General features: G+C 57.3%; 1 protein-coding gene across 1 annotated transcript in view; it reads right to left on the bottom strand.

The window, feature by feature from the left end:
* Shank1 (SH3 and multiple ankyrin repeat domains 1) overlaps nt 1-14,857 on the bottom strand; it is a 52,783-nt gene that overhangs the window by 1,287 nt on the left and 36,639 nt on the right. Inside the window, exons 23-24 of the mRNA XM_051148443.1 lie at nt 5,490-5,586; nt 1,893-4,968 (exon numbers count right to left, since the gene is read on the bottom strand). Coding sequence (XP_051004400.1) covers nt 1,893-4,968; nt 5,490-5,586 — 3,173 coding nt within the window. The remainder of the gene's footprint in view (nt 1-1,892; nt 4,969-5,489; nt 5,587-14,857) is intronic.

Genomic DNA, 14,857 nt, shown 5'->3' with positions numbered 1-14,857 from the left:
AGAGCTTAAGAAACTTGCCTAAGGACACACAGCCAGGGAGTGGCAGAGCCCATTTAGAAGACACCAAAGTCTGAGCTCTTAACCACTACTCTATACTGCCTTTTTTTTTTTTTTTTTTTGGTTTTGTTTTGTTTTGTTTATGGTCAGTTATAGCAGAGTGGAAGACAGGGAGACAGAAACAAAACAACAACAACAAATAACAACAACAAAAAGAGGGTGGGTATTCAAGGGGGGAGAGAGATGGAAGGGGATGGGGACAGAGAACAGAGAGAGAGAGAGGTGAAGAGAGGGGAATGAAAGAGAGAAGAAACAAGGGGAGAAAAAGGTTCCCCTCATCCCTCGAGTTCCCTTCAGCACGGCCACACCACAGGGCCTTTGAACTGGCTGTTCCCACTGGGTCACTCCCCACACAGCCTGGTGACCTTATCTGAGACGACTGTAACCAGGCAAGTCTTGGTTGTTTGGTGAGGGTATCTGTAATTATTGTGCCTGCTGTCTACCTGGAGGGTCTGCTCAGTGATAGAGCCCCTGACTAGAATGTGTGTGTGTGTGCTGTTGGCAGGGGTAGGGGGGCAGACAGACGGGGTGTGCGACTCAGTGGTAGAGCCCCTGCCTAGAATCCTTGTGTGTGTGTGTTGGCAGGGGTAGAGCCCTGCCTAGAATCCCAGTGTGTGTGTGTGTGTGTGTGTGTGTGTTGGCAGGGGTAGGGGGACGGATGGACTGGGTGTGTGGCTCAGTGATAGAGCCTCTGGCTAGGATACCCCAGTGAGGGGGTAGGGACGTAATAAGCTTAGGAGCAAGATGGGTGCTGGGTCCGTCTTGGACTGTCTACTATGGCCCCTCCCCTTATCCAGAAGGGTACAGTACTGTTAAGCATCGAGTCCATGCATATAACCACTAAAGGCTGCATCCCCCCATGAAGGACAAGTGGGTTGTTTCCTATCTCCAAGGCCTGCTAAGTCCACACTGGAATATTACAGAGAGGGAACAGAATCACAGCGCACTCTATGTGCAAGAGGTAGTTTGAAACTCCCCTCGTTGCATCAGAGTAAAAGAAAGAACTGCTCGCCCCTCCCTCCCAGCGAGCTGTCGTTGGCCTGGGCCATGACTTCAGACAGCACCACTAAGAATTGCTTGGGGATCCTCAGCATGTACCCATCTCTTCCCATCTACTGCAAGCTAGGCTCTCCGAAGTTGCCCTGCTCTCTCCTCCATTGTGCCCATAGCATCGAGACAAGTGAAGTTCTGCCCCATCCCTTTCAAGTTGGCACTGTGCCCGCCCCCCTTCTATGGGGAAGTGTCGTCAGCCTGGTGCAGCAAAGTGACACACAGACACCCCTAGTTAGGGCAAATTTGCTGCTGTTGTTAGTATTTTGTAGCTAGGCTTGGTGACTGGACTGTCATTCCAGTCACGGAGGAAGATGAGGCAGGAGGATTACAAGTCTAAACCCAATTTGAGCTACAGACATCAAGGCCAACCAAAGCAACTTAGTTAGGCCCTGACTCGAAATATAAGAAGGCTGGGGGTGTGGCTCAGGGGTTGAGCCCCTACCTACTACTCTACACTAGGAGGGGTCTGGGGTGTGATTCTGTGGTAGAGCCTCTGGGTAGACTTCCTCCTCAGTGAGGGGCTGGGCCCTGGCTCAGTAGCTGAGCACTTGCTTAGCGAGCCTGAAGCCTTAAGTTTGACCCTCAAGATCACCGAAAAAAATAAAAACATGTAGCCATTCATCTTGGCTTATGGTGGCCATGGAGTGGAAAGTGTGCTTCTTAGAGGTCCGATTCCTGCAGGACACCCCAGTTTTCTGTAACTTCCAGGCTCTACGGGGGACCGTGGGCTCCAGCACCTTCCTTAGCCTCCCGCCAGCCACCAGCAACAGGCCTTTGCTCACCTCTGCCGCTGCAGGGAGGAGGTCCTCTCTGGGATGTAACTGGCTCCTCCGTGGTGGCTGTCTGTGCTGCCCCCGCTTCCTCCCCGAGCCCAAGGCAGAGCTCCTCCCGCGGCAGAGGACCCACCAAACTGCTGGAGCTTGGAGCTGAGTTCGCTGATGATGCTGGCTTTGACCGTGGCCAAGGCAGAGGCCTGAGGCTGGGACAGGGGCCCTGGCAAGGGTGGTGGTGGTGGTCCCGGGCCCTCCTCCCACGGTAGCAGCTTCCGAGGCAGGGACGAGGCAGTGGGCAAAGGTACAGGCGGGACTTCTGGCTCAACCGCCACGGGTACCCCTGCCACACCTGCCGTTGAGGATCCGGAACAAGCACTCAAGGCCAGCAGCCCATCCGTTCCAGCTCCGGTCACAGAGACGGTGGGGCTGGTGGGGGTGACAGGATCTCGGAGTCCCCCACTGGGACCTGGTCTCAAATTTCCACTACTCCCAAGTGCCCTGCCCCGGAGCTTAGAGGGAGTCATGAGCTGTGGGGGATATGGTGGGCCAGGAGTCCCACTGCCCCCGAAGGCCTGGCCATCCAGGTAGGCAACGTAGGTGTCCAGGAGCTCAGTCCCGCTGGCCACCCCGGCCCCGCCCCCAGCCACTCCCCCTGTGTTGCCTCCTCCTTCGGCTGACAAGCTGCTGAGTGTGGACGCGCTGCTGATGGTCTCCAGCGGGTGATCGCTGCTGCTCCGACTGTCCACTTCCTCAATTCCAGAATCCGTGCCAGGTGGAGGGTCAGGGCCTGGCTGCGGGGCTGGGGGAGCTGGGGCTGCTGGGGCCGGCGGGCCTGGAGCAGGAGGATCCCCCGGAGCCGCGGGAGCCCCCTGGGTCAGCGTGGCCACTTCGCTATCGTAAGAGGTCAGGCTGGATGCTGTGGAATCCAGGGTGGGAGGGGCTGCGGCTACAGCCGGGGCTGGGGCTGCAGGTAGAGGTGTAGCTGGGGTAGGAGGGTCAGGCAGCGGGTGGGGAGGCCCGGGTGTGAGAGGCGACTCTGGCTTTTCGAAGCTATTGGAAAACTCCAGAGGTGGAGGCAGCGGCTCGGCAAACAGGAACTCGCCGTCGTCCACATCCACCGAAGGGGCTGGCGGTGGCAGGACCAGTAGCGGAAGGCCGTTCTCCTCGCTGCCTCGCGGGGAGGTGGGAGAAGCTGGCAAGACCCTGCGAGGGCTGGGCGGTGGGACCCCAGGCCCATCTTCAGTGGAAGAGCCCCTTGTGCCTGCTGGGGGAGGCCGGGCCTGGCAATTCTCTAGAAACCGCACGTGCAGCGGCAGCCGCTCGGGCTCCTCGGGAGCTGCAGTGCGCCAGGCCTTGCTCACCCCAGGATGGGGAGTTGGAGGCTCCGGCCCCAGCTGTAGTAGGAGCGGCCCGACCCCGGGAGCCGTCGGAGGCAGGCGGTGCAGTAGGGAACGGCGAGCTGCGGGCGGACTGGCGGGAAGGGCCTTCTCCTGGCTACCTAGGCCTGCCCGGTACCCTAGCTCCCGGCGTGCGGGGTCCCCCCAGAGGCGCAACACTGGCTCGTGACGCGCATGTGGCGAATGGGGCGAGTGGTGGTGGAGGGTGGGCGGTGGGGCATCGTAGCGTGGTGATGGAGGTCTCGGAGGCGGCTGAGGGGCGCCCCCACCCTCCGAGGACTCCTTCAAGGCCCGCTCCCGGGCGGCCAAGGCCAGCCCCAGCGGAGAGGCCGGATCCAAGGCTTTGCCGGTCAGCGGGTGCACCAGGGGCCGCGGGGGAAGGAAGCTGGTGAAAGCGCTGCTGCTCCCGCTGCCCCCGTAGGCTCGGCTGCCCCCTGCGTAGGCTCCGTAGCCCCCGCTGCTGCCCCCGGACTCCAGCCGGAGGTAGGGCTCTGCGGAGAACATGCCTTCATCAATGGATTTGGAATGGCGCAGCCGGGGACCCGGGGGCGCCCCCGGGCCCAGGCCGGTGTCGCCTCCATCCTCATCTCCCGCATCGGTGGACAGGAACAGCGTGGATCGTCGGCGAGCTTCGTTCTGCCAGCCTCCCTCCCTCCGCGCCGCGCCCACCAGGGCCGCTCCAAACTGGCTGGTGAAATCCAGGGTGGCCGGGCCGCTGGGCGATGCGGGAGTCGGCACGGGCGACGGGGACGGTGGCACTGGGGACGTGGCAGGTGCAGGGCTAGGCGAGGATCCGCCGCCGCTCGCACCGTCTGCCTGGGTCGGGGGTTCAGCCTCTGTGCTACTCCCCTGGCTGCTGCGGCCACTGCTACTGGTGGATGGGGCTTTTATGATGATGGTAGGGATGGGGATGGAATTTTTCTCCGACGGCCCGGCCGGAGGTGGTTCAGGCCGAGGCAACGCTGGGGATGTTGGGGAGGACGCCGGAGGTAGGCTGCCCTTCTGGGGCTCGCCTTCCACTTTGGTCTGCTTGACCAGGGGGCCCTTGCGACCGCGGCCCGAGCGGGCTGGCACATACATAGCCGCACTGGCTGCCCTCGGGGGCAGCTGGAAGTAGCGCAGGGCGGGAGCCTGAGTGGGACCGCTGCTGCCTCCGCTGCTACTGTGGTGGGAAGGTGATGGGGCCCCCGAGGTCGGGCTGGGTCCTCCGCCTCGCCAGCCTCGAAGGCTGGGCTGGGGTCCCAAGGCCAATCGAGGTGGGGGATCGTCAGGGGAACCTCCTGTCTCCATCTCTGGTGGGTGAGGGGGGTGTGCATGGTGATGGTGGGGCTGGGGAGGTGGGGCGTGATGGTGGTGGTGATGAGGTGGATGGTGGTGTGCAGGGGGTAGGGCTCCACTGTGGTATAGACTCTTCTCTCGGCCCCCACGGATATCAGGAGGAGATGGCCCATCGAAAGATGAAGGGGAGGAGGCGGGGAGGGGACCCCCAGAACCGGGGTTGAAGGGGCCTCCCCGAGGGGAGGGAGTGAGGCGGCCGGAAGAGGAAGGGGCCGGAGGTGTGCTATAGGGTGGCTCTGGTGGGGATGTAGTGGGTGGTGGGGGTATGTCCTCTGAACCGGGAACTGACAGACTGCGGCTGAATTTCATGGCTGGGGGTGCTAGGTAAGGTCTGTCGTCTTCTGCAGCCCCTGTTGAGACACGTAAGACCAAGGGAGCAATTAGGGACTGGCCCAGCTCCTTCTACAGACGAGCTGTGCATTGCACAAAGAGCAATCAGCAGGGCCGCAAGGGAAAAGGCTCAATTCAGTGGCATTTCATCCTCCAACCACGAGGGAGCACCATTTCCTAATAGTTCAAAGGTCTACGCACATGCTACCGGTCTCTTGGGGTAAGATTAAAGCATGCTTGTGAGGAAGAGGCTATTATTTTACACACAGACAGGCAGGAAAACTGCTGGCTTCTCCCTCAGCAAGCATCTACCCTTTACTTACTACCCGTCTGCTACCAATGCTCCTTCCTCCGGACACCAAAGACCCCAGATGAAGATTCCAAAGCTCAGAGACCACCCACCCAGTCACACAGCTGGAAAGAAGCAAAACTGGGATTCATCCAAACCCGTCCTATTCTAACCAGGGCGCTATAACACATTTCCAAGCCTAGACAGTCCTCTCTCATGGTCACGGCCCACATCCCTTTCTGGAAGACATACCGATAGATTTCTGCCGGAGCATAAGGCCAGGTCCGGGAGGCAGGAAGGAAGGTCGGTCATAACTTGGCTGGGAGCGGTGGTGGGGATCAAAGCTCGACTTGGGGGGGGGGCAGCAGTTAGAGGGAGAGAGAAGAGAGCAGAGAAACATCAGTCCGAGTTCTCCTCAGCCCAAGGTTCCTTTCTCCCCTGAGTCCTTGCATGGCAGAAACATGGCACGGAGAAGCTAGAAAGCTATTCCTGGGAGAATGTTCTCTGGGGTGGCAGTCAGGAGAAAGAAAATACAAGCAAGCAGGTGAGCTGTCCCACTAAATTAGGCACCACCTGCAGGCAAGGCCTGTACCAGGTCACAGTGACACTCTTCTGGCCAGCTCTGGCTTTCTGTTGCTTCCTCTCTCGTTCACTCCTTTTTGGTCTCTTTTCCAGACTTGGCAGAATCTTTCAAAAAAGAAATCAGGGCTGGCAAGATTGCTCGGTGAGCAAAATGCTTAGCCACACACACACAAGCATTAGGACCTTAGTTCTGGTCCCCAGCAGCGGTAGCCCATGTCAGACTTAAAGATCTGATTTTTTAAAATGGCTTATTAATTTTTATGTACATTAATTTTTTTTTTTTTTTTTTTGCCTGCACATATATCTGTGTGAGGGTGTCAGGTCCCCTGGAACTGGAGTTATAGACAGTTGTGAGTTGCCAGGTGGTTGCTGGGAATTGAACTTGAGTCCTCTGGAAGAGCGGGCAGTGCTCTTAACTGCTGAGCCATCTCTCCAGCCCCTAAAGAGCTGATCTTATTTTTATTTCTGTCTGTATGTGTGCACACCTGTGTGTGCTGATGCTTACACGATGCCTCAGCTCATGGAGGCCAGAAGAGGGCACCAGAGCTGGAGTTGTAGATGTTGGGGGCTTGGGATCTGACACTACAACCCCCCTTAACCACTGAGCTGTCTTTGCAGCCCCAATGTCAACTTATTAAAGAAAACATTTGTCTATCTGACCATCTGTCCATTCATCGTTTCTACCTGTCTGTTGTCATCCCACCCGTCCATCTTCCATCTCCGCCCTTCTGTCTGACACCCATATCTCACCTTTCCACCATTCTATTCATCGTCTATCTTCCTCTGCCATCCATCTGTCCATCATTCCATCTGTCCATCATTCCTTCTGTCTGTCTGACTTTCCAACCATCCATCATCTGTCCATCATTCCATCTGTCCATCATTCCTTCTGTCCATCATTCCATCTGTCCATCTGTCTGTCTGACTTTCCAACCACCCATCATACTCGTCTGTGTTTAAATCCAGTGTGATGGCGACTCCATACAGGACCAGAAATGTGGCCCAGTCCATCCTCCTGGAGAGTTCTAGAGGCATTCAAGGCTTTCCTGGGTCTAAGTGCCCCCTCACTGCACTGGCCTACCTGGGTTAGATTTGTCCATTACTGTGTTCGTCTGATTCATTCCACTAATAAGGACTATTCCAGAAGGCGTGGATGTCCAGGCCACAAGGAACTTAGAAAACAGAACGTGCACTCCAGTGTGGTGACTTACACCTGTCATCCCAGAACTGGAGAGGCTGAGGCAGGAGGATTACCATGAGTTCCAGACCAGCCTGGTCTACAAGTGAGTTCCAGGAAGTATCAGCTACAGCAGGAGGCCCTGTCTCAAAAACCAAAACAAACCAAAACAAACCAAAACCCCCCAAAACAAACCATAGCTCAACCCTAGAAAGACAGTTTTCCTGTGGAGGGTGCTGTTTCCTCAGGTCTGTGAGGAACCCAGGAACAGTTTAAGTGTCTGTTATTCCATTAGACCAGGAAAGAGTACCAGAGTCGGGGAAAACAGTCCCCTCACAGGAATCAGACTGATGGGGGAGGGGCCGTGGTGATGGGGGAGGGGTCGTGGTGATGGGGGAGGGGCCGTGGTGATGGGGGAGGGGCCGTGGTGATGGGGGAGGGGTCAGGTTGACAGGAGAGAGGAGGTGGTGAAAAGGGAGGGTGTAAGTCAGAGCAGAAATATTAGTGCAAAAAATTTGTGTTAAGGTGCTTGGAGCTGAATGAGAAACCCTGAGGTAATAAGAGCAGCAGCGGCACAGAAGGCTCCCGGGGAGCAGAGCAGGTTCTGAAGGGAGCCTGGCCTGGGAGGACACTACTTGCAGACCAAGGGAAAACTCTCTGACTTGGAAAAGCTCAGGTCAAAACAACACCAACCCCCAGGTGAGGGGCTGGGGAGATGGCTAAGAATCCGAGCCTGGCTGCCCTGTGCCTGTAATGCCAGCTTTGGGTGCAGGAGTGGTGGGTGGGGCAGGGGTGGGTCCCTAGAGCTTGACAGACAGCCCTTTGAGGCAGAATTGTGAGCGCCCTGTTCAGTGAGCCTGTCTCCACAGAGCATGATGGAGGAAGACACCTCTCCTGCTCTAGTTTTGGACTGTGGCACACTTGCATGCCCCACAGCCACACATGGTACACACCACACCTCTCATAAGCCACACATGGCACACACTGTATACCCACACACACACACCATACACCTTACCCCACCACTCCCACACCTCACACCATCCACACCATCCACATCCCCCACACCATCCCCCCCCCACACCATAGATCATGCTCCCTCCTCCCTCACCACACACACCATTCTCACACCTCCCACCATGCACACAACAAACACCACACACACACCACGCACCACACACACTCACACACATGCCATACTCAGCACACCATGCACATACATACCACACCCCGACACCATACACACAAGCACTATAAACACACTGTACACACATACCATAAATACACCACACGCTATATACAAAGACCACACACATACCATACATCACGTGCCTGTACCCCATGCACACACCCACTATACACCCATAAACACACACAAACACCACATGCAGACAAACACACTTAAAAATAAATATTTAAAAAACCCACCCCCACCTGCTTGGGCTAGTTACCCAGTGGGGCCAGTCTTAGGAGACTTCTGTTTTGATTGGCTATGCATTTGCCAAGAGACTCGCACTCAATTCCCTGATGCCCCATTTGTCTTCTGTAAAATTGAAGTGATCTCTTCCACTCCGGGGAAACTTGTTGGAAAAGACTATGATGGAAAGGTAAATTTGGGGTCCATGTAAGAAAGAACTTTCTAGAAGTCTGTCCATATATGGAATAACTGCAGCAGGAGGTTGTGAGCTCCTGTCTTTAAGTTTGCCCAAACACCTGCCAGATGATTAACCAGAAAGAGGCAGAAGTATCACAACTTGACAGCTGAGGCTGAGAAATGGCTCAGTTGTGCTTGCATGGCGCACTAGGACCCGAGTTCAATCCCCAGACCCCACAGGAAAAGCCTAGTGTGGTGGTATGTGCATGTGGTAACAGCACTGGGGCATGGAGACAGGAGCATCTCTGAGGGTGGCTGACATGCCAGTCTAGCCTAACTGGTGACCTCCACTGAAAGAGACCCTGTTTTTGAGAGACTTCAACAGACAAGGTGGGCGGCACTGACACAAAGGCTGCCCTCTGGTTTCCACACACACACACACACACACACACACACACACACACACACACACACACACACGCATGGAGATGTGCATATTCATTCACACACACATGAGCGCATACAAGTAAGAGATGGGCTGGGCTGGGCTGTTGGATGACAATTTGGGGAGCCATGCAGGTCAGAAGTGGATGTGACGCATCAGATTTCAGGGAGAGTGCTGGACTGAGATCATGGCGGAGGGAGACTGCTGTTTGTTGAGAGCCCCATGCGACATGAGCTGACCTCATTTGACCCTCCTGAGTGCTGTCAGACTTCAACCAATGTTACAGAGCAGGAAACAAATGCTGAGGATGAGGTAGCACAGTTCAAAGCCACATAGGGAGAGGCATCAGGATTCGAACACTCGGGCCAGCTGCAAGCCCTGTGTGTCCCTTGGATTCCTTTCCCTGCCTGCCTCCGCTTCTCCATCCTTTCTCCCTTCCTTCCTCTCTACCCTATAATCTCTCTCTTCCTGCCTCCCCTTCCCTTCCCTCCATCCTTTGCTCCTTTCTTTCTCTTTCTCTCCCTTTTTCTGCCTTCTCCCTTTCTTTCTACTCTTTCCTCCTCCCCTCTTTTTTCCTTTCTTTCATTGGTGCTGGAGATTGAACGCCTCCGGGCTTTCACCCCCAGCTCTCATCAAATAAAAACAGATTCTTACTTTAAACTTGTGTATCAAGATGGCACGGAAGATAACCCTCCCTATCAACTGCAGACGGTCCAGACATCTCGGGAAGGTAAGGATGGGCAAGAAGGGAGGGCTGCGGCCTGCAGGGCACTCTGCTAGCCAGAGCAGTGGCCTCTGGACCGGAAATTCCAGGACTCTGGCTGCAAAGCCTGCTCCCCTGCCTCTGTGTAAACAAAGTGTAGGCTCTCTGGAGCAGGGGGTCTAACCTGTGGCTGGAGAGTGTGGTTCTGAGGGAATAAATGACACAGGTGTCTTCACACCATCCAAGAGAAAACCCAGCCCGTTCTCCCTTAAAGCTAGCAGCGAGCTCTGCTAGTCTCAGAGAGATGGGTGCATCCCCCACAGAAACCGCGGAGATTTCCCTACCCCATCTCAGCGAATCATCTCTGCAAATAGTGTTTCTGCTGCTGCTGCGGACTTTGTAGCTATAGCTCTACCTCCCGTGTAACACGCTGGCCCAAAGGCACTGGTATTGGCTGTAGCAACAACTCTGTTCTACCCTTTAGTTTTCTGAGACAGGGTCTCACTCTGTAGCCTAGGTTAGTCCTTAAAACTCATGGCAATCCTCCTGCCTCCGTCTCTGGAGTGCTTGGATTATAGATGTGAGTCATCACTTCTGATTTCAAAATTCATTTTAACATTATTTTGAATGTTAGGGATTGTAGCCCTTACATCATTTACATAACACCCACCAGTGAGGGGCTGGGGTGTGGCTCAGCACTAGGGCACCTGCCTAGAATCCCACCAGTGAGGGGCTGGGGTGTGGCTCAGCACTAGGGCACCTGCCTAGAATCCCACAGTGAGGGGCTGGGGTGTGGCTCAGCACTAGGGCACCTGCCTAGAATCCCACAGTGAGGGGCTGGGGGTGTGGCTCAGCACTAGGGCACCTGCCTAGAATCTCACAGTGAGGGGCTGGGGTGTGGCTCAGCACTAGGGCACCTGCCTAGAATCCCACAGTGAGGGGCTGGGTGTGGCTCAGCACTAGGGCACCTGCCTAGAATCCCACAGTGAGGGGCTGGGGTGTGGCTCAGCACTAGGGCACCTGCCTAGAATCCCACAGTGAGAGGCTGGGCGTGTGGCTCAGCACTAGGGCACCTGCCTAGAATCCCACAGTGAGGGGCTGGGGGTGTGGCTCAGCACTAGGGCACCTGCCTAGAATCCCACAGTGAGGGGCTGGGGTGTGGCTCAGCACTAGGGCACCTGCCTAGAATCCCACAGTGAGGGGCTGGGTGTGGCTCAGCACTAGGGCACCTGCCTAGAATCCCACAGTGAGGGGCTGGGTGTGGCTCAGCACTAGGGCACCTGCCTAGAATCCCACAGTGAGGGGCTGGGTGTGGCTAAGCACTAGGGCACCTGCCTAGAATCCCACAGTGAGGGGCTGGGGTGTGGCTCAGCACTAGGGCACCTGCCTAGAATCCCACAGTGAGGGTCTGGGGTGTGGCTCAGCACCAGGGCACCTGCCTAGAATCCCACAGTGAGAGGCTGGGGGTGTGGCTCAGCACCAGGGCACCTGCCTAGAATCCCACAGTGAGAGGCTGGGGGTGTGGCTCAGCACTAGGGCACCTGCCTAGAATCCCACAGTGAGGGGCTGGGGTGTGGCTCAGCACTAGGGCACCTGCCTAGAATCCCACAGTGAGGGGCTGGGGTGTGGCTCAGCACTAGGGCACCTGCCTAGAATCCCACAGTGAGGGGCTGGGGTGTGGCTCAGCACCAGGGCACCTGCCTAGAATCCCACAGTGAGAGGCTGGGGGTGTGGCTCAGCACTAGGGCACCTGCCTAGAATCCCACAGTGAGGGGCTGGGGTGTGGCTCAGCACTAGGGCACCTGCCTAGAATCCCACAGTGAGGGGCTGGGGTGTGGCTCAGCACTAGGGCACCTGCCTAGAATCCCACAGTGAGGGGCTGGGGTGTGGCTCAGCACCAGGGCACCTGCCTAGAATCCCACAGTGAGAGGCTGGGGGTGTGGCTCAGCACTAGGGCACCTGCCTAGAATCCCACAGTGAGGGGCTGGGGTGTGGCTCAGCACTAGGGCACCTGCCTAGAATCCCACAGTGAGGGGCTGGGGGTGTGGCTCAGCACTAGGGCACCTGCCTAGAATCCCACAGTGAGGGGCTGGGGTGTGGCTCAGCACTAGGGCACCTGCCTAGAATCCCACAGTGAGGGGCTGGGGTGTGGCTCAGCACTAGGGCACCTGCCTAGAATCCCACAGTGAGGGGCTGGGGTGTGGCTCAGCACTAGGGCACCTGCCTAGAATCCCACAGTGAGGGGCTGGGTGTGGCTAAGCACTAGGGCACCTGCCTAGAATCCCACAGTGAGGGGCTGGGGTGTGGCTCAGCACTAGGGCACCTGCCTAGAATCCCACAGTGAGGGGCTGGGGTGTGGCTCAGCACCAGGGCACCTGCCTAGAATCCCACAGTGAGAGGCTGGGGGTGTGGCTCAGCACCAGGGCACCTGCCTAGAATCCCACAGTGAGAGGCTGGGGGTGTGGCTCAGCACTAGGGCACCTGCCTAGAATCCCACAGTGAGGGGCTGGGGTGTGGCTCAGCACTAGGGCACCTGCCTAGAATCCCACAGTGAGGGGCTGGGGTGTGGCTCAGCACTAGGGCACCTGCCTAGAATCCCACAGTGAGGGGCTGGGGTGTGGCTCAGCACCAGGGCACCTGCCTAGAATCCCACAGTGAGAGGCTGGGGGTGTGGCTCAGCACTAGGGCACCTGCCTAGAATCCCACAGTGAGGGGCTGGGGTGTGGCTCAGCACTAGGGCACCTGCCTAGAATCCCACAGTGAGGGGCTGGGGTGTGGCTCAGCACTAGGGCACCTGCCTAGAATCCCACAGTGAGGGGCTGGGGTGTGGCTCAGCACCAGGGCACCTGCCTAGAATCCCACAGTGAGAGGCTGGGGTGTGGCTCAGCACTAGGGCACCTGCCTAGAATCCCACAGTGAGGGGCTGGGGTGTGGCTCAGCACTAGGGCACCTGCCTAGAATCCCACAGTGAGGGGCTGGGGTGTGGCTCAGCACCAGGGCACCTGCCTAGAATCCCACAGTGAGAGGCTGGGGGTGTGGCTCAGCACCAGGGCACCTGCCTAGAATCCCACAGTGAGAGGCTGGGGGTGTGGCTCAGCACTAGGGCACCTGCCTAGAATCCCACAGTGAGGGGCTGGGGTGTGGCTCAGCACTAGGGCACCTGCCTAGAATCCCACAGTGAGGGGCTGGGGTGTGGCTCAGCACTAGGGCACCTGCCTAGAATCCCACAGTGAGGGGCTGGGGTGTGGCTCAGCACCAGGGCACCTGCCTAGAATCCCACAGTGAGAGGCTGGGGGTGTGGCTCAGCACTAGGGCACCTGCCTAGAATCCCACAGTGAGGGGCTGGGGTGTGGCTCAGCACTAGGGCACCTGCCTAGAATCCCACAGTGAGGGGCTGGGGTGTGGCTCAGCACTAGGGACCTGCCTAGAATCCCACAGTGAGGGGCTGGGGTGTGGCTCAGCACTAGGGCACCTGCCTAGAATCCCACAGTGAGGGGCTGGGGGTGTGGCTCAGCACTAGGGCACCTGCCTAGAATCCCACAGTGAGGGGCTGGGGTGTGGCTCAGCACTAGGGCACCTGCCTAGAATCCCCCAGTGAGGGGCTGGGGTGTGGCTCAGCACTAGGGCACCTGCCTAGAATCCACAGTGAGGGGCTGGGTGTGTGGCTCAGCACTAGGGCACCTGCCTAGAATCCCACAGTGAGGGGCTGGGGTGTGGCTCAGCACTAGGGCACCTGCCCTAGAATCCCACAGTGAGGGGCTGGGGTGTGGCTCAGCACTAGGGCACCCTGCCTAGAATCCCACAGTGAGGGGCTGGGGGTGTGGCTCAGCACTAGGGCACCTGCCTAGAATCCCACAGTGAGGGGCTGGGGGTGTGGCTCAGCACTAGGGCACCTGCCTAGAATCCCCCAGTAAGGGGCTGGGGTGTGGCTCAGCACTAGGGCACCTGCCTAGAATCCCACAGTGAGGAGCTGGGGTGTGGCTCAGCACTAGGGCACCTGCCTAGAATCCCCCAGTGAGGGGCTGGGGTGTGGCTCAGCACTAGGGCACCTGCCTAGAATCCCACAGTGAGGGGCTGGGGTGTGGCTCAGCACTAGGGCACCTGCCTAGAATCCCCCAGTAAGGGGCTGGGGGTGTGGCTCAGCACTAGGGCACCTGCCTAGAATCCCACAGTGAGGGGCTGGGGTGTGGCTCAAGCACTAGGGCACCTGCCTAGAATCCCCCAGTAAGGGGCTGGGGTGTGGCTCAGCACTAGGGCACCTGCCTAGAATCCCCCAGTAAGGGGCTGGGGTGTGGCTCAGCACTAGGGCACCTGTCTTGAATCCCCCAGTAAGGGGCTGGGGTGTGGCTCAGCACTAGGGCACCTGCCTAGAATCCCACAGTGAGGGGCTGGGGACATGGTCCAACAATAGGACACCTACCTAGAATGCCCCAGTGAGAAGCTGGGAGTGTGGCTCAGTAGAGTCACTGCCTAGAATCCCACAAGGGGATTAGGGATATAGCTGATCGATAGAGCGTCTGCCTAGAACAGTGTTCCTCAACCTTCCTGATGCTGTAACTCCTTAATACAATTCCTCACGTCGTGGTGACTCCCAACTATAAAATTATTTTCATTGTTAATTCACGGCTGTAATTTTGCTAATGTTATGAATTTTTATGTAAATCTCTGATATGCAGGAGAGCTGATATGGGATCCTTGTGAGAAGGGTTGTGACCCACATGTTGAGAATCACTGGCCTAGCATCACCTCAGTGAGGGAGGGGCAGGGGGCATGGCCCAGTGGTAGAACCCCTGTTTAGATCCCCTAAGTGAGGGGCTGGAGATATGACTCAGTGGTAAAAATGCATGAGACCCTAGGTTCAGTCCCCCACAAGAAAGTTATTTGGGGGTCAGTGTTTTAGTGTGACTGGCGCTAATTACACGCATCACAGGTTGCCTTTACAAGCATTACTCTGTTCTTGACCTAAGAGAGAAGGCTGGGATGAAGCAAATTCAGTGAAGTAAGCCCACACCAACCTGCCAAGCAGATAGATCCTGGGCTCCCCAGAAGCCAAGAACGAGCCTTAGAGAACCAGGCTGTGGGTATGGCCTGAGGGCAGAGCCTTAGTAGGCAGAGGGCA

This window comes from Acomys russatus, chromosome 7 (genome assembly GCF_903995435.1).
Source record: "Acomys russatus chromosome 7, mAcoRus1.1, whole genome shotgun sequence".
Taxonomy (NCBI): domain Eukaryota; kingdom Metazoa; phylum Chordata; class Mammalia; order Rodentia; family Muridae; genus Acomys; species Acomys russatus.
This window is presented reverse-complemented; position numbering and strand designations above follow the sequence as displayed.